The sequence below is a fragment of the Taeniopygia guttata genome, chromosome 3, assembly GCF_048771995.1.
Source record: "Taeniopygia guttata chromosome 3, bTaeGut7.mat, whole genome shotgun sequence".
In the NCBI taxonomy this organism is placed as follows: Eukaryota; Metazoa; Chordata; class Aves; order Passeriformes; family Estrildidae; genus Taeniopygia; species Taeniopygia guttata.
In genome coordinates this window covers 115,031,042-115,049,298 of record NC_133027.1, presented here as the reverse complement: position 1 = coordinate 115,049,298, position 18,257 = coordinate 115,031,042, and the positions used below count along the sequence as shown (strand labels likewise).

General features: G+C 47.1%; 2 protein-coding genes across 7 annotated transcripts in view; one reads left to right on the top strand and one right to left on the bottom strand.

The window, feature by feature from the left end:
* ATL2 (atlastin GTPase 2) overlaps positions 1–10,543 on the top strand; it is a 40,357-nt gene extending 29,814 nt beyond the window's left edge. Inside the window, exons 7-15 of one of the 6 annotated variants that reach the window (XR_003959652.4) lie at positions 21–113; positions 375–513; positions 1,331–1,458; positions 3,591–3,647; positions 4,435–4,506; positions 6,351–6,782; positions 8,026–8,040; positions 8,147–8,380; positions 8,667–10,543. Coding sequence is in view for 5 of the 6 variants with exons in the window: in XM_030269292.4 (XP_030125152.1) it covers positions 21–113; positions 375–513; positions 1,331–1,458; positions 3,591–3,647; positions 4,435–4,506; positions 6,351–6,782; positions 8,026–8,040; positions 8,147–8,254 (1,044 nt within the window). In the remaining variant the exon portion in view is untranslated. Of the gene's footprint in view, positions 1–20; positions 114–374; positions 514–1,330; positions 1,459–3,590; positions 3,648–4,434; positions 4,507–6,350; positions 6,783–8,025; positions 8,041–8,146 lie in introns of all 6 variants that reach the window. The other 5 variants (XM_030269292.4, XM_032747491.3, XM_030269291.4 and 2 more) reach the window with 5 other exon arrangements.
* Positions 10,544–11,623: 1,080 nt separating this feature from the next.
* Positions 11,624–18,197, bottom strand: EIF4A3 (eukaryotic translation initiation factor 4A3). The gene is given in 12 exon segments (NM_001245399.1): positions 11,624–11,820; positions 11,943–12,070; positions 12,155–12,262; positions 12,753–12,868; positions 13,321–13,459; positions 14,211–14,352; positions 14,640–14,720; positions 15,379–15,511; positions 15,889–15,951; positions 16,822–16,888; positions 17,687–17,759; positions 18,006–18,197. Coding segments are annotated over 12 exon segments (1,233 nt in total). The 5' UTR covers positions 18,172–18,197; the 3' UTR covers positions 11,624–11,803.
* Positions 18,198–18,257: the final 60 nt, after the last annotated feature.

The window sequence follows — 18,257 nt, the reverse complement described above, 5'->3', positions numbered from 1 at the left end:
TGTTGTTCTTCCTGTTGCAGACATTAATGTTCTTAATTAGAGATTGGAGTTATCCATATGAACATGCATATGGCTTGGAGGGAGGAAAAAAGTTCCTAGAGAAAAGATTGCAGGTAAGTTATCTCCAGTAGATCTGTTCTGATCTTCTAAGTGACACCATGCTGTCAAGACAATGATGCATCATGAGCTGGCTCCTTGTGCTAATAAAATACATTTGTGGTGTTTCCACTTGTAGGCAAAGTTGACATTATTAGGTTAAGGAATAAAAGCTTTAAACACTCTTCTGTGCTCTTACTGCTTTTAAGATGATGGTTAATCTTGACTGCAGTTCTGTAAAACTGGTAGCAGTTCTTAATGCCTTTTTTTCCCTTCAGGTAAAGCAAAACCAACATGAAGAGCTACAGAATGTAAGGAAGCATATTCACTCCTGTTTCAGTAATCTTGGGTGTTTCCTGTTGCCCCACCCTGGTCTTAAAGTTGCAACAAATCCAAATTTTGATGGGAGATTGAATGGTAGGAAGCTTTTCATTTTGTGTTTCTTGCTTCAGATCACTGAGGTTGTTTTCTTATGTGATGGAAGTTAAGCACTGTAATGGTTAGCTATTGAAATGCCTGACTGGAAAATATAAGGCTAAAAGGTGAAGTTGCAGAATTTAGAAATGTGCATTGTATGTTGTTTTTAGTGGTTTAAAAGTAGAGGAATTAAGCAGGGGGAGGGAATGGATATCTTTGTGTCTAGCTGTTCATTGTAATCTGATAACTTGAGACATGCTTAAAGGTCATTAAATAGAGATTCCAAAGATAACAAGGGGCTCCAGAGGGCAGAATTCCCAAGATTAAAGACTTTACTTTCTGGAAAGGCTTTTCTCTAGGAGCTTGCTGAGCCACAGGTCAGCTCTGAAGTGGCTGCAATAAAAGCCACAGGGTTTGCTGCTGCAGAGGAGAGGCAGTGGGGATTCCTCCCATGGACGCTGTCCCCAGCGGAGGGAACGCCTCAGAATGGCAAAGGCTGTCAAAGTGAGCTGCAGTGCTGGATGCCAGCCCCTGCTGTGCTCAGGGCACACACCTGAGCTCACTGTGCACTGCTGTAACTGGGGAAATGCACTTAAAATAATGAAAGGACAGTGGAACCTGGAGTTAAGATTGGTAGATCAAGAGTGGGTAGAACTTACTGAAATTGTATTATGTATGTAAGCCTTTAAATACCTTAAAAATGCAGTTCAGAGTTGTGATGCTGTGGATTTAGGATTGTGGGCTAACAGTACTCCTTTAGGAGATAGAAGATTGAAAACTAACCACCTTTTTCTTGAAATTGATTGAATTTTACTAGATATAGATGAGGATTTTAAGAATGAGCTGCGGAATTTGGTACCATTACTGCTTGCCCCTGAAAACTTGGTAGAAAAAGAGATTAGTGGATCCAAGGTGACCTGTAGAGATCTTGTAGAATACTTCAAGGTAAGCAAACTCATACTAATTATTTCTGTTAATAGCTTAAAAGACAGTATTCTAAATTTAGGCCACGGTGTTCCCAAAGAAGATAAGATATCTAGGCTGATGCTCACTGATCAGCTCACTTTTATTTTCATTTCATTACTCTGACTTTCCATAACTGGCACTACTAACAGTAAGGCTTTTTGCAAGCTACTGTTAGCAAAATTTGTGGGTTGGTGGCTTTTATTTCCCTCTCTCTGAATAGGCCAAAATATCTCAAGCTTTATTAGATTTTTTTTTTGTACTTTGAAATACCAGTTGGATTTTTTTGTTTGTTTGTTTTGGTTATTTTGAATTAAAGTAGGTCTCATGTAATTTTTACAGATGGAAAAACAGGTCTTAAACTGCTAAGCATGCAATGAAAAATTCAGATACTCCCCTCTGGATTTTTAACATGCAAGGAGGGTGCTTTCTAAACACTTGCATGTGTAGCACCACTGTGCTCTGAAATATTTATGTATGATACTCACAGCTGTTAGTCTTGAGCTTTTTTGGTATCACGGTGACACCAGCAGAAATGTGATAACATAATCTCTACATCACCAGGGATTGGCCTGGTGTGTGTAGCCTTTTTTTTTTTAATTGGAATGACTTAAACAGTTGGCTTGGTGGGAATGATGCCACTGTCTCCTAAAGACAGGAATTTTGCATTGCAAATTTTGGGGTAGAAAAGTTAGGCTGATGTTAAGAAACAAACTATGCAAGGAAGGAATGTGAGACCGAAGCTCATTTAACTTCACTTGAAAAACAAAGCAGCTTTTGGAAGGAAAGACATGGTATGGGCTGCAGAAGCGATGGCTGTTCTGACAAGTGCAAAATCAGCACGGGAGCACAGAGCTTCACTCTCTCTGTTCACATGGTTGCACGCTGCTTTTGCTCCAGTTTTTCTCTGGTAGGACCACCTCAGGTGCAGTGCAGGGAGTGCATGTTCAGGTGCAGCTTAGAAAGGACTGCATCCTAAAAACCCAAGTGTAAAACCTGTCCTGGAGAGCTGATTCACATCCTGTATCCAGGTGGGGAGCAGTGCTGTGGGGTGCTGCAGAAATGCCATGCTTATGTAACTAAAGAGGACTGCTCCCCTGGGACTGTGCATCTGCAGCTGAGCTTGTGAGGCCTGAGTTGGAAACTGTAGGGCTTTTACTTGGAGGAAATAGCTACAGAGGTAAGGAGGGTGTCAAGGGAACTGAGTCCTGTATTATTATATATGTTTTTGTAGGTTGTTCTACAACCTAGAGCATTGAGTACATGGGGACCCTGATAACCTTGTTCTCTCCTCCCTTGGAGCAGAAAATCCTCAGGCCCGAGGCTTGCAGACAGGGCAGGGAGGGAAGGCAGCAGTGCTGTGAAGAGAGTGAGGACAGAGCCCCTCGAGGGCTGAGAGTGGCCTTGCTGCTGTACCCTGCACAGCTTGTCCAAGGCGCTGGAATGGCTGCTGCTGCCTGCTGTGCCCCACTGCCTGCCCCAGGAGTGTGCACGGGCCAGCTTCTGGGGGCTGCACAAGAAAGGAAGGGTGTGCTCTCTTCCCTGACACCCCGGGGAAAGAAAGGACACCTGAGGATAAGTGGGGTGGGGCACAGTGGGATAGGTGCCTGCTGAGCTTCTGCGAGTGCTTTGTCTGCTCAGCTCTGTAGTAAGTGCCTTGATCTGGTTTCTTTCCTCCTACACTTCAGTAGATCAAGGCATGTGGGGAAATGTAAGTATTGGTTCTCCCAGCACTGGGGTAAGTTTGGGCAGACCTCTTGCCAGAAAGGCTGGGATAGTCATCTCCACTCTTTTGGTATAGGTGAAGATTCCCTGTTTAGCCAGGAAATGCATTTGAGGGAGTAGAAACCTGCTGTCAAAACCTGTCACGTCTTGGGACAGTGGTGATGTCTCCTCAAAGTGCTCTGCTGCCCTGCTGGGCCCCAGTCTCAGGCACAGGAAAGAGAAGGGGGAAAAAATGCCAGACTTGAATGAAGAAAATTACATCTTTTTGTATTTAGCACTATTACAGAGAAATAATCGGAGCTCTATCTTTTTGTCATCCCTCATTTCTTATTCTCCTTAAGCATGAATGTTTAGAAAAATAAACCTTTGGTTTTTTCCTTCCCATTTAGGCTTACATTAAAATCTATCAAGGAGAGGAACTACCTCATCCGAAATCTATGCTGCAGGTATTTTATTTTCTTTCAAATAATCTGATTAGATTATTAGATGTGTACTTTAAAAGTTCTTTGCAACTGAAGAATCATGACTGCTGTGGGCCTGAAGCTCCCCTTCACAGCTGTAGTTCTTGAAGGATCTGTGTACTTTGAAAGCCACCTGAACTGTGATGGTTGAGTACTTTTCCCTCAGTTTCATCAACCAAATGAAATTAAATCAGCCAAATAGAAATGGGGTCTGGTCTGTCTGATTGGTTGGGCTTTTTAACTGCTTTACTCTCTAAACATTGGTTTCCTTTAACTTGCTGGAAATATCCAGAAAATGACATCTTGCAGCTATAACTACGGTAATTGTCCCTGACATTGCACAGGTAGAAAATAAGTCTAAAATTCTTAACAAAACTTGACAATTACGATTGACACCAAAACTGTGCATCTGTAATGTAGAAATAATACCAGCTTCCTTCTTTCCTCTGAGGTACTGAAAGTAATCCAGTACCAGGATTAAAATATAATAGTTTAGTGACCCTTATGTGCTTATTAACAGTAGAGCATTTAGAAGAGATTGCTCATGATGAAAAGCCTGTACAAGCAGGCTGAGGTTTGTTTGCAGCTGTGCTAGAAAGCTGAAGAAAGGCAGCAGTATGTTTTAATGTATATTGCTAAACTTCACTTACTTGTGTGTGGCCTTTTCCTGGCCATCAGGAGCTCTGGAGGTTTGGGGGGTATGTTTGGAGTGCAGTGCTGTGTAAAACCTGGGAATGCTGTCAATGACACACACATGCTGCATGTTTTCTAGGCAACAGCTGAAGCAAACAATCTTGCTGCTGTGGCAGGAGCAAAAGACTTGTACAGCAAAGGCATGGAGCAGGTATGATGGCACAACCTTTCCTAAAAGCCGACATGCAAATACAGACCTTGAGCTTCCATGTTGCCCTCTGTGTGTGAGCACTTCAGTAGGGGAGGTAACTCAGGGCCAGGACTCGTGTGTTCTCTGCAGTCTGCTCTGAGCTTGGGTGTGTGATGCTGGGGAGTGTGAAAATGGGTGTGTTTGCAGGATTCCCACCTCTTAGTTCCCTCTATGGTGCTTGACGGGCGTCTCAAAATCTTCACAAGCACGTGAGCAGACATTTGTTGTGTCAGGGTTACACAGGAGTGGAATTCTAGTTCTGTTGTCTCATGCTTCTGAATTGTGGCCATTCATTAGCTGTAAAATGCAAGGATTTAAGTGATTCAAAAATTTAGAGGAACCCCTTGGAATACAAGAATTACTTAGAAAAACCTGTGTATGTAATTTCCCACTTGCTTCTTCTCTTGAAGATGGTGATCTTATATGAGTCTAACCTGAATGCTGGATGGATTTCATCCTTTAATATAGTGGTATGCAAGGTTTTATCATAGGAGATTCTGAAAACCATTACACGTCTCGTAAAGCTTAACAGGACCGTGCTTATTGTGAAACTGTACAACCAGAAATGCCAGTAGGTGTGAGAACATGCTACAAACATAGCTCCCCACTGACGAGCCTAATTGTGGTCTTAATTGCTGAAGTAGCTGTTTTGAAGGTAAAGTAAAACCTAGTGCTAGTGGCAGACAAGCCAGTTCCATTTTTTAGCAGGCTGTTTGGAGAATGTTCTGCTGGTTTAAGGGAACTCCTCTATTTTCCATTTTGGAAAATGTCTTGAAATAGCAAATGTGTTGTTTATAATAAGTGCCAAGGCTGCCTTCCAAACTTGAATGTTCAATGGTTCTTGAGATACTGTAGCTGTAAGTTTTCTAGCTTGGAGCAGGGAATAAACAGAAACAGATGTTCTTTTAAACAGACTTTGTTTCCATAGTAATGTTCCCCAGTACTGTATATTTTTATATCACTGTAGAGATATGCACAAATTATGGAATAGTTTTTTATCCAGATGTCTCATATGATGTTCTCGATCTGACACAGCTCTGAAACTTCTATTTTTAAGAGCAGAAGTGGGAACTCTTTGGATTTAAAACTCTATTATGTAAAGGTAGTTCTTGCTGCAGCTTTTGAGTTGTCCTTGTGAACCAAAGCCCTCCTTTGCTGAGTGTGCATAACCAAAATACTGTCCCCCTAATGACGTGAAATGTAAGGAACAACAGGTGCAGTGTCACAGAGTGTGAGAAAACAGTGGCAGTTATTTGTGTGGTGGCCTCTTGATCCCTCAGTGGCCCCTGGTGTTTAACATGCTCTGGGCAACGTGAAAAACCTGTTCTGAAGGATGAGATTGGTAGGCATGTTCCAGGGAGTTTTGGTGGATGTGGAGGAGTTTTTTCTGGGAAAAAGCAGGGTTGTGCATGTGGTGTTGTGCTGTCCTTGTGGGCTTGCCTGAAGAGAAGTGTTGCGGGTCCGTGTGTGCTGGACAGGCGAGGCTCCCGCCCTGCCGGGGTCCCAAACACCTCTGGCTGCCTCGCGGGCCGGGCTCGGGGAGCTGCAGGGGCAGGAGGGCAGCAGAGCTCGGGGAGCTGCAGGGGCAGGAGGGCAGCAGAGCTCGGGGAGCTGCAGGGGCAGGAGGGCAGCAGAGCTCGGGGAGCTGCAGGGGCAGGAGGGCAGCAGGGCTCGGGGAGCTGCAGGGGCAGGAGGGCAGCAGAGCTCGGGGAGCTGCAGGGGAGGAGGGCAGCAGAGCTCGGGGAGCTGCAGGGGCAGGAGGGCAGCAGAGCTCGGGGTGACTGTGGGGTCTGCTGCTCCCGCAGGTGTGCGGGGGGGACAAGCCGTACATCGCCCCGGCAGACCTGGAGCGGAAGCACCAGGATTCCCGGGAGAGCGCCATCCAGCACTTCCGCTCCGTCAAGAAGATGGGAGGGGAGGAGTTCTGCCGGCGCTACCAGGAGCAACTGGAGGCGGAAATCGAAGAGATCTATGCAAACTTCGTGAAGCACAACGATGGCAAAAACATCTTTTATGCTGCTCGTACCCCTGCCACTCTGTTTGCAGTCATGTTTGCCATGTACATAATCTCAGGACTGACTGGGTTCCTTGGCATGAACTCCATAGCTGCCCTGTGTAACCTTGTGCTGGGGATGGCTCTTATATCGTTTTGTACTTGGGCATACGTTAAGTACTCTGGGGAATTCAGAGAAGTTGGAACAGCCATTGATCAGATCGCCGAAGCTATATGGGAACAGGTTGGTATCTGTTTTTATTGCAAAATCTTGCTGTCTTGAGCAGACGTATCAAACAGTTTCTGTTCGGTGCTGAGAGGGAAAAGCTGGTCTAGACCTAATAGAGAATGCTAGTGCTGCCAAAGGGAAAATCTGCTCAGTAGTGTGACTGCTCTCTTCAGGAACAGATGCTGCACACAAGCAATGTTAAATAAGCTTAGGATATTATCAAAGAAGTGCTACTTAAGGTGCAGAAGGTTACTTAGTAAGTGCTTTGATGGTAAAGAGGGGACTCTTCAAAACTCTTTTTTCCTTAGCAGAACAAGGAATTGATTTGTCTGTGGAGAGAAATGGCTGAGTGATGGCTTTCAGCAGCTGCTACCAGAGGCTGCCCAGCAGGTTTTGTCCATCAGGGAGACTTGTGCTGTCTGTGACAGCTTCAGTGGGTGCAACTGCTGTTAGCAAGGAATACTCAGCAAATTCCTGAAAGAAAAGATGTGAGTGTAAGGACAATAGATCTGGAGAAAACTTTCTGCACAGAGATTTTGCTGCCTGAACCCAGTTGACGCAGCTGTGCCAGTAAGGTCAATGTAGAGAATTCCTGACCAGTAGTTTTTGGAGCATTCTGACTAGCTCTGTCCAATGCCAGCAGAAGGAAGCACTTTCCTGCTGTTGTTACTGGAAATAAAAGGTGCACTGAGCTTATCTGGGGTGACATTAAAGTGTGTCCTGTGAGGCATGAGCAGGTAACTAATTGGAGCCTTCTGCACAGATGCTTGCTTCCACAGCTGGAAAATGCCTGTGTTCAGGGCTGATCCTGGCACTGATCCTAGACACTGGTACACGAGGCCTATCTGAGCAACCTGCTGAGGGTCCCAGTCAGGTTTTGAGTTACACTGGAGCAGAAAAAGTGGGTTTTCAAAAAGAGATGAAATGAGCATCAGTAAATAAATCAGTAACTAAATCTTGAGTTAGCACCACTAGCTCTTGATAAAAATTGAGGCTCTCCAGTACTACTGGAGCTGCTGCTGCAGGATACCAAGCACAGAAGGCTTGGGGAGAGCTTGGCTTACGCTGGCAGGAGCTTGCCATTTGTGGGCTGGAGGAAGGTGGTCTCCAAAAGACCTCAGCAGTGTTGCTGTTAGAGCTGCACATCACCGTAATAGGCAAAGCACTGCAGATCCTGTCTGAGTCACTCTTGATTAAATGCTCATTCTTGCTGTTGATTTTTCTGAATCTCTGCCTTTCTTTTCCCTCCTTGCTTCAGAGGAATCCCAGGAAGGTGAGAAGTTACTGGCAATCAGGTTTTGTTTTTTTTTTCTGAACTTGATTGAGTTTCTGCTGTGTTGTGAGAGTCATTTTCCCTAACAGCTGACTTCGTGTTTTAGGTGTTTTCCAAACTCTTTGAAGTCCTTAGACGCCGAACGGTTCGTCGTGCTCTTACATCAGTGCCGCGACAGCGACTCTCATCCAACAATAACAAGAAGAAAAACTAGCCAGTATTTTTAACTTTCTTTCTGTATCTGAAGTGTTCACACTTACACATATAGGACAATAAGCTGGACTGTCTGGGCCGGTCTGCATAAATGCTGTAACCATACCAGACTGATGCTGCATATGGGGTATGGAATTGCACATCCATCTTCTAGGAACTGTAAAGTGGTTTGAATTCAGTGAAATACTGCTGTGTAGGAGGGGTATCACTTGTGTCCATAGCATGTGACTGCTTTAACCTCATTACTCTAGCAGCAAAATTCATTTCTCTTTCAGTTCATGCCACTTTGTGTCAGATTTCATCATTCTAAGTTTTTTCATGATTTCAAGTCTCATCTCTTTATATGATTTTATATCTTACTTTCCTTGGTTACCTCATTTTCTTGTTTCTTTTGCACATTTCTCATTCCACAGGTGTTGAAGCCCATGAGTGATAATTTGATGGAGGATCATATGAGGCAGTCTGTAAAAAACTCTATCAAAGCAGGCCTGACCGAGCAGGTGGCTCACCATGCCAGACTAAAGACAGACTGACAGTTCGTCTCTTCAACTCTGCCCTCTCATCCTAGACATGCTTGCTGTACCATGAGAACTCAATAATAAAAAAAAAATAAAAATAAACCAAAGTTTACAATCAACTGTAGAAGTAGTTTAGTGTGATTGGCTTCACAGATTGCTGCCATCACCGGGGAAGAGTTAAGTTTGTCAGTGCTCAGCTCCTCAGACAAACTGGTGCCATGGAGCCCGCTGGGGTGGAGGAGTGGCTCAGTTTTACCCAGTCCTGGTGCCCCGTGTTTGGGGAGGGAGGGGGAGCTTCCCCAGCGTTGTGAGGCTCTGGCTCACTTCAGGGAAGTGTCAGGACCGGCCCCACGCCCGCTGTGCTCCCAGCCGGTCCCCAGCCCGGCACGGCCCTCGCCAGCTCCAGCTCCAGCGCTGCCTGTGCGCAGCCCGGCCGGCGGCACCGCGGCGGCCGCTCCATCGCAGCGTCTCTTGCTTTCTTGCCTTTACCAGTGTTACACAGGTGCATGTGCTGGTTCCTCACGCAGAACTGGGCTGTCAGGGAGGCAGTGGCTCAGCACGGAGGGTGGCTTGCCTTGAACTCGCAGACCTGGTCCCGAGGGAGGTGCGTATCGGAACTGAGCTGTCTTTTTCTGCAGTTTAGCCTTCGTGTATATAATATTGCCATTAATTCTACTGGGGAAGAAATTCCATCCAAAAATGTTGCCTACAGCTACCAAGCAATGAGTTAGGATTGTCTGTACAGTGTGTTTAGTTTTTATTTTTTAAGAAATCACAGATAGGGCATGTATATGAAATATAAATATATAAATACGATTTTGTATCAAAGTTTTGTAGTTTATGGCAAAACCTGGTTCTGTGGTAGCTAAGTGCAGTTCCTGTAAAGGAATGTTTGTGGCTCATGTAAATGTGTGAATGCATCAACAATTTGAAGTTTTTTGATATATTTGTGATATTTACCTGCCTTGAGCACTGCAATCTCTCACCCCCTTGGAAAAATCAATGGGAATGTTTGTTGTGAAACTCTTGTCTTCTGTTGCATTTTAAAGTTATTTCCTGTAATTTATTTTCAGTACATGATTAAAATCAGTTGTGTATATATGAAATGAAATCAGTGCTTATTTTTAAAAGATGTTCAAGTATTGTATTCTACTACATAAGCTATGTCAAATACTTATCCTGACAATTATATGAACAGATTTGTTCTATTGTACTTCATAGCTTTCTATTGAAGCCGATGTTCCTCTCATGCTTGTCTCTGGAAGGTGACCTCTGTCCAGCTCATCCCCCCTCCCTGTATAGGAAAACCTCCTGCTGTTCTTAAGCACGCTTTTGACTTGTGGAGTTGCTTGTCAGATTCTGCCCTCCAGCAACTGTATCACTCTGAAATCTTGTTACTGGCTTTACTTTCATTCTTGGCTAAATCAGTATCAACTGTGTGGAGTGTAAAGGCAGCTAAACAATTAACTGCTATATTTTCAGCTGGAAATGGCTGTGTGCAATAGCTGGGTTTTTGCATTCCTAAATGGTAACAATTTTCATCAACATTTGAGCTTTAACATCTCCCCTCTCTTGAGTGAGGGAAATCATCTGTCTAGGACTAAAGCAATTGCACTGTGACTCTTGCACTGCGAAGGACTGCTGGGGAGTGGTGGTTACCTGCGCTCGCAGGCGAGGGCTCAGCTCCAGGGGAATGATGCTAAAGATGAGGTAGGAATGTCGCGTTTTATGATATCTCAACCTGTACAGATTAAATACTGTTATTCAAACAAGCCAGTGCTTTGGTGATTAATCTCTTATTAATGTCAAATGAGTCACACGGGGGCTCGCAGGGCCACGCCTGCCCTCGCTGCTCGTGGGCTCCGGGAAGGTGCAAGCCAGATTTGAGGCTGTGCCTTGCGGAGATGGCAAAAGCAAAACTCTGCTCAGCACGTGGACAAGGAGTTGGGAGGCTTTATATGGACTCTTGTTCTGGGATTGTGGGAGGGATCGAAGGAGGGGAGGGGTCAAGACGCCTTTTAATCGGGTGTCTGGTGCTTGTCCTTGTGTGGCTGTGTTGGCTGCTAACCCCACCTCACTCTGCCCTTCCTTTGGGTGGGCACGGAGGGCAAAGTTCCAGGGACTGGAATGGTGCCTGGGGTCCCAGGGGCTGCATGTCTGGAGCAGCAGCAGCCTGGAGGGAGGTTGTGTCACTTGACAGCGAGCTGGATTTAGCCAGCAAGTAGGGTAAGGGGCCTGGAGCCAGGTGTGGGAGCAGTTCTAGGTCTGGGCTGGACACATCCATTTTGATGTGGGACAAGGGACACGGGGATTTGGACACCCCCTAGGTAGGAAAGGAACGTGGAAGATCCTACAGCTGGCAAAGTAGAGCATCATGCCAGAGAAAGAGGTGACAGGGCAGATGTAACGAGGTACAGCAGCAGGAAGAGGTGGAGAAGGTGACAGGACAGGATACTTGTTCCTTCTGTTCTGTAAGTGCATGCCCAAGTTCCTTGGGATGGGAAATCCTCATCTGGAGCAGTATGTGTGGTGATTTCTGGCTCTGGAAAGACGTAACCAGCAGGAAATTTCTGCCTATCTCATAACTCAAATTTTCCTACAGCAGGATAAGGCCAGGCCACAGATTTTTCCTGTAGATGTCTGATCCCTGAAGGTTAAGTTAAGGAAACTAAGAGTACATCGGGTGGCGTGGCACAGCAATAACAAAAGGGTAGAGAACAGGAAGCCCTGTATTCTATGAACCCAGATATGGGGAGTGTCCAGTCTTCTGTTTCATTATGCCAGCCAAGTATGGCAGTTATCTCAAAACTCCCTGCCTGTTACTGTGCTGGGTTAAAGTAATTAAGCACAGGTTATGGTAAAACTTCCTTTTTAATTGAAAAACATGGGTGGGAGTACAGGTAATATTTACACAGGTTCCCAAGCGCGCTCAACTCAAGAAGGTATGACGAAAAGTACGATAAAAGGATGTGGGTCCAAATCAGAATTATGGAGGGTACCAAATGGTACAACTTCCTGCTAAGCACGGACCTTCAGATAAGATCAGCAACTGAAACGAGAGAACACGCAAAATGAAAAGTAAGAACTAGTGTGTGGAGAGCCACGCCCAGCGGGACAGCACAGCACTGCTGCTCCCAGGCCCTTCCCCGAAGGGGGTCAGGCAGCACGCACCGTTCATGGGCATCTCGTCGATCTGGGTGGAGTAGTACTGCTCGATGTCCCGCAGGATGCGGATGTCGTCGTTCTTCACGAAGTTGATGGCGACGCCCTTCCGGCCGTACCTGCCCGAGCGGCCGATTCTGCGGAGGCACGAGGGAAGAGGGAATGGAGCTGCTGTGGGAAGACTGCCCCAGCCCCAGCGCCCGTGGGAAGCCCCAGCCCACCTGTGTATGTAGAGCTCTCTGTTGTTGGGCAAGTCGTAGTTAATGATCAGTGACACCTGAGGCACATCCAGGCCCCGAGCCCAAACGTCTGTGGAAATAAGAACTCGGCTGCAAAGACAAGGGCACAGTTAGGACTTTTCTGGGAAGCCCCAGTCTCCAGCACAGAGCTTCCCCTGCTATTCCATGCTCTCCCCTGCCCACAGCACAGCAGCAGCATCCATACTTCTGCTGCATGGAAAGCTGTCCCTTGCACTATCATCAAACTTCAGCCAAGACAGGACCAACGCAGCTTGGGTCTTTCAGAAGGAATAATGTTCCCAAGTGTTTCAGATATTGAGGATGGAGCATGAACACTTTTCCTTGAATTTTAAACGCAGCAACTCCCAACTTCTTCATCAAAATAGTAGAGACTAATTCTAGAGGTACGAGTATCCCTCCTTGGAAAGTGGCAATCTCTCAACCCTTCCACACCACAGGAGATAGATGGAAATCAAGAGTTCTCCTTAATCTGAGCTGAACAAAGCCTTGACACAGAGCTATTATGGCCTCCCTGCCCTGAGGCAGCACTGAAGTAAGCAACGCTATCTGGGGCGTTTACCTTGCGCCAGATCTGAACTCTTTCATGATGGACTCTCTCTCCTTTTGGGGCATGTCCCCATGCATGGAGGAAACTGTGAAGTTGGCTTCCCTCATCTTCTCTGTGAGCCAGTCAACCTGTGAACACAGCCTGGGTTAGCTCTTTGCTCAGACAGCCAAACACAGCAGCTGAGCTCCTGAATGTTTGCTGAGATGAACTGGTAGGGACTGAGACACTTCCACAAGCATTCTGAAGCTAAGGTAAGTAAATAATCCTTACAATGCATCAGCTGTATGATGCTGGGCTCCACAAGCCCTGAAAGGAATAAAGCATTTATTCAGGAAGTGTGGGTTTGCTCCAGGAATTGTAAGCAGTTAAATTGAGCACATTCTTACTTCTCTAAAATGGCAATTCCTGTCACCTGTATCAGGTCTGCCTCCGTTGTTTTAAGTTAGACACATCCCCAAAGGTTTAACCTATGGTCTTACAGAACTATTTCCAAATGGCGGAGCAACCAGACTTCTTAACTATCCCAGCATGGTTTGAGTCACCCTCAGGAAGCACCAAGCCCCTCTGATGGCCCCTGTACCTTTCTCTTGGTGTTACAAAAGATGACAGCCTGGGTGATGGTCAGCGTGTCGTAGAGATCACACAGGGTGTCAAACTTCCACTCCTCTCTCTCCACAGCCACAAAAAACTGCTTGATTCCTTCGAGGGTCAACTCATCACTGCAGGGAAGAAAACCACAAGCAGTCAGAAGGGCTGGGTGTGCTTCACCAGAGACCATCCCTCTGCCCATGTGCTGTGGGTTGCTGGTCCAGATGGAGTCCAAGTTGTTCTAGAAAGTCCTGAGAAAACTCAGCTTTAAGAAGGGCCCTGAATGTAACCCATTCAGCAGAGACTGGAACTGCTCTGCTCCAGCCCGCTCCAAAGGGGAACATCTCGGTTCTCATCATTTTTACATTCCAGCTTCTTGACAAGAGAGACTGAAGAAAGTCTCAAGAAGACCAAATGTACTAAATGGGCAGTGCAAGAGCTCAGGCAAGAGGGATGCTGCTCCCAAATCCCAGCGCACAAGGACCCGTGACACCACCAGGTGTAAACTGTGCCTCCAAGAACACCCAGGATCAATTGGCTAAAGGGTTTTTTGCCTGCTGTGCAATAGGAAATTTTAACAGAAAGCCTAAAAAAATCCTCTGGGGAGCCCAGGAATTGGGTAAGTGTGAAGATAGATTTCCATGAGGAGAGACTGCTATCCATGGGGAGAATGAGGGACAGCCAGGCTGAGGAGCAGCACACAGAACTGGACAAGGATAAAGTCAGGGAGATAAGTCAGCCCCTGCTGGAAAGCAGGACACGAGCACCTCTGTAGAGAAGGAACATGAGAGACTCTCATACATTTAAATCACTTAATACTGTGAACAACCCAGGGCTGGACCAACTCAGAGTCCCTGTTCTCTCCCAAGGAAACTCACTGACCGTTTCACCAGGATGCGGATGGGGTCTGTCATGAATTTGTTGGTCATTTCCAAGATTTCATGTGGCAAAGTGGCGCTGATCAGAACCACCTGTGTGGCTGGAGGCAGGTATCTGTACACATCATAAATCTGCTCCTTGAAGCCTGCAGTGCAAGTCAAGCCACATAGAACAGTTAGCACATGCCTCTCCCAAATATCCTCCTCTTCCACAATCTGATCTGGAATTCAGCTCTGGGTCATGAACATAAATGTGTGAATCAGTAACATTAGACAAGGCATGTTGTGTAGCTTAACCTACTACAGCCTACAGCTAACTGTAATAGTCTAACTTTTTAAACTTTAACTTTTAGAAGTGGGCCTGCCAGCTGGGACACCCTAGAATCTCAAAGAAGCAAGGAGAAGGGAAGTAGAAGGGAGACAAATGTTTTACCTTTATTGAGCATTTCATCTGCCTCATCCAAAACCAGCATTTTGATGGCACGAGTTCTCAGACTTCTGCGACGAATCATATCTGTAAGATTTCACTTTGAGATGAGAGTGCTCTGAAAGCAAGTGAGCCCCACCACTGTCAGGGCATTTTGGTGGAGGAGGGACAGATGTGAGAAACACAAAATGCCAGGTGAACTCTATGTCAACAGAATCCACAAATCCTGTTTGAGAGTCAGCCGTTAGGCAGCTGCTAATTTTTGGTGGTGTTTTATCCCCTTGTGGGGACCAGTTCATGCTCTCCCAGTGACACGGACTTGTTAAGTGCTGTGTGTTTCTCAGACACACAGAAGATGGGAGCTTGAAGGCCAACATTACCCCTGTGGTAACTGCCACGAACAGCAAATGTTAAACTCTTCCTGCAGTGGAACCAGAAGGTACCAGCTGCAAGTGCACCCGACTTAACAAAGATGGAGCAACCACCAGCGCATAGAAAATGTGGGCTTAATTTTGGCATTCATGTAGGCCTGGCTCCTATCCCCTTGAAGATTCGGGGACTGTAATACTTTCTCCTTTTTCCAAAGCCACCACATAAAGAGTCACCTCAACAATGGAAAGCAAAGCCTAAAGAGAGAAAATAAAAACCCCCCCACCACTGATTTCCCTCTAGTTTTCACAACAGCAGTAAGCTGTTACCCCGTCACACCTCAGCTCCGTGTTACAATAGGTCAGCATTCCCTTACCGAACACCCGGCCCGGAGTGCCAGCCACCACGTGCTGCCCGTAGTCCAGCTTGCGGATGTCCTCGCCCACGTTGGTGCCCCCGATGCAGGCGTGGCACTGCACGTTCATGTAGTCTCCCAGGGCGAGGAGGCCCTGTGAGGGCACAAAGACATGGACTCACTGCCCGGCTCTCCCCAGGCCACACCTGTGAGGAGATGCCAGCCTGTGCAGCCACAACGTGGGCTTTCTAAAGAGATGGCAGCACAAGGATTCCTGTAATGTCTGGTACCCAAATCGCCACAGCAGCAGGCCTTAAAAACTCAGTTAGGGCTGTGCAAAACCTCAGACTGCCAGAGTAATGAATATAACGCCGAGGAGCAAAGGACCCTGTATCAGATGATACTTTGTTATTTCTCTCAGGAACAGAAAGAAAAAGTGGAAGCTGCGCTTTGAGCTCTGCTAGAGAAACACCAGAGCACTGGCCCCAGGCCTTGCCAGTGCTCTCCAGACAAGGATGGAAATGCTCCTACCTTCTGGATCTGCACAGCCAGCTCCCGAGTTGGTGCCAGGATCAAGGCTTGGGTCTCACGAACCTGGTTAAAGCACAGAATCACAAACAAGTTAATCACAGGCCAGAGAGCCAGGCATGCAAGAAGTGATGGCTCTCACAGAATCGAAGCTGTGAGGTGTCACAGCTGAAGGATTTAGCACACAATTTTGTGCTAAAGAAAAAAAAAAAAAAAGGTATGTACATGTCTTGCAAAATAGAAACAAATTTCAAGTCCTTCAGCCCTGTGTGTTTGGTTCAGATAAATACTTTGCACTGCTCAAGGATTCCTAGACAAAATTTTGAAGTGTCACCTGTAAAAGTATTATGAGCACTTTACAGAAGTAAAGCAAAAGCTGTCTTTTCCACTTAGAACATGCAACCTTAATTTTTACGTCACCAGACAGTAACAAATGAGCGACAATCCCAGCCCACTGAAAATCACCCTTTTATTCAATTGCATCTGCATATCCAACTTATACCCCAAAACGATTGGATGGACATTATGCCCCTGAGCAGAACAAGAGCAAAGAGCTGTCAGTCAAAAACCTAGATTTGGTTCTGTGCAACGTGTGGCACTTGTCCAGACAGGCTGGTGATGCTATTAAGACTGTCTGAAGACAATTCTGCTTGCTGAGAGATTAACTTAGCCCTAAGAGGTGAAAGAGGTCAGTTGTTAAAGACAATTTTATCATTACAAGACATCATCTGAACTTATTTTGCCAGACTGGCTTTAACAGTTAAATTGTTACAATCTGGTGAAGTTCTCAGTCAGAATTCTGTCTCAGGTTTACTGCCTGTAATTAAAAGACTTCAGAGTAAAGCTTCATTAATTCGCTCTTAAAGAACACACTTTCATGATGAAGACCAGTGATCTAGTAAGAATTACTGTTAGCATGTGCTGCTATGGGCTCACCTGTATATCCAGGCATTGTAGAACAGATATGGAGAATGTTGCTGTCTTCCCTGTTCCTGACTGCGACCTGAGAAAACGTGTTTGGTGAGTACTCTGCATGTGTGCACAAACAGCACAGTCAATCTCAACACATCCCACCCTCCACTGCAAAGAATTCAACAGTGCCAACAAAGGGTTTATGCTGTTATGATCAGAGGGTGATCTGCTGCCAGGCAGCTTTGAGAGCTGCAGTGCCAGGGACAGAACACTCCAAAGTCCCCAGCTCTGGCACCTTCACTCCTTATCAGACCAGCATTTTAACTTTCTGCCATCTGCCACACATACACTTTTTTACAGGTAAATGACTTGTAAAGCCAATGCAATTTGCAAGGCAAGTAATTTGCACTAGTGAGCAAGAAAGAATTTTTTTCAGTGGGATGCATATCCTTCTTTGTCTCTAAGAGATATTTTTTACAGAAACTAAACCTAATAAATTTTGGCATTAACTGGCACAGGATCGCAACAAGTTAGGCAATTTCACTGTTTTGCTTGTCACATCATAACACCACGGAATAGTTTGAACTGGAAGGGAATTAAACAACATCCAGCTCCATACGCCACCCTGCCATGGGAAGGGACACTTCCCACTAGACCAGGCTGCCCAGAGCCCCATCCAGCACTTTACAGAAAGTAAAGCCCCCTGGCCTTGGGCCTTTCCAAGGATGGGACATCCACAGCTGCTCTGGCCAGCCTGTCTCCGTGTCCCAGGGATTTCAGGTCACTCCCCACACGCCGCCAGGCACCGGCCCAGGCGCACGGGTGCGGATCCCGCTCCAGCCTCGAGGAATGTGCACGGCATCCCCCGCCGCAGCCCGGCCGCACTCACTGGGCGATCACGTCCCTGCCCTTGATGATCTGCTTGATGGCTCGCTGCTGGATGGCGGACGGCTTCTCGAACCCTGCGGGGGCCAAGGGACACACACGGTCACGGCGGGCCCCGCGCGGCGCAGGCCCCGCATCCGGGCCTGCCCCGGCCCGCGAACCCGCCCGGGCCTCAGCTCGGCCTCCGGCCCTCAGCTCACCCTCCCTGCCCTCAGCTCGGCCTCCGGCCCTCAGCTGGGCCCCCCTGCTCTCAGCTCACCCTCCCTGCCCTCAGCTCGGCCCCCCGGCCCCGCGGCCCTTCCTCGTTCGGCTCCGCCGCCCACCGTAGGCGTAGATGCCGCGCAGCAGGTCCTCCCGCAGGCCCATGGTGTCGAAGGTGGGCGTCACGTCCACCTCCTCGCTGGTCTCGAACTCCACCTTGGTCATGTCCTCCTCCTTCATGAGGCGCTTCCGTGCCGAGCCGCCCGCGGACCCCGCGGACCCCGCCATGGCCGCACAACGCCCGCCGCGCGCCCGCCGCGCCTCTGCGCCTGCGCGGCCACGGGGCGGGCGGCAGCGGCGCGTGTGCGCCTGCG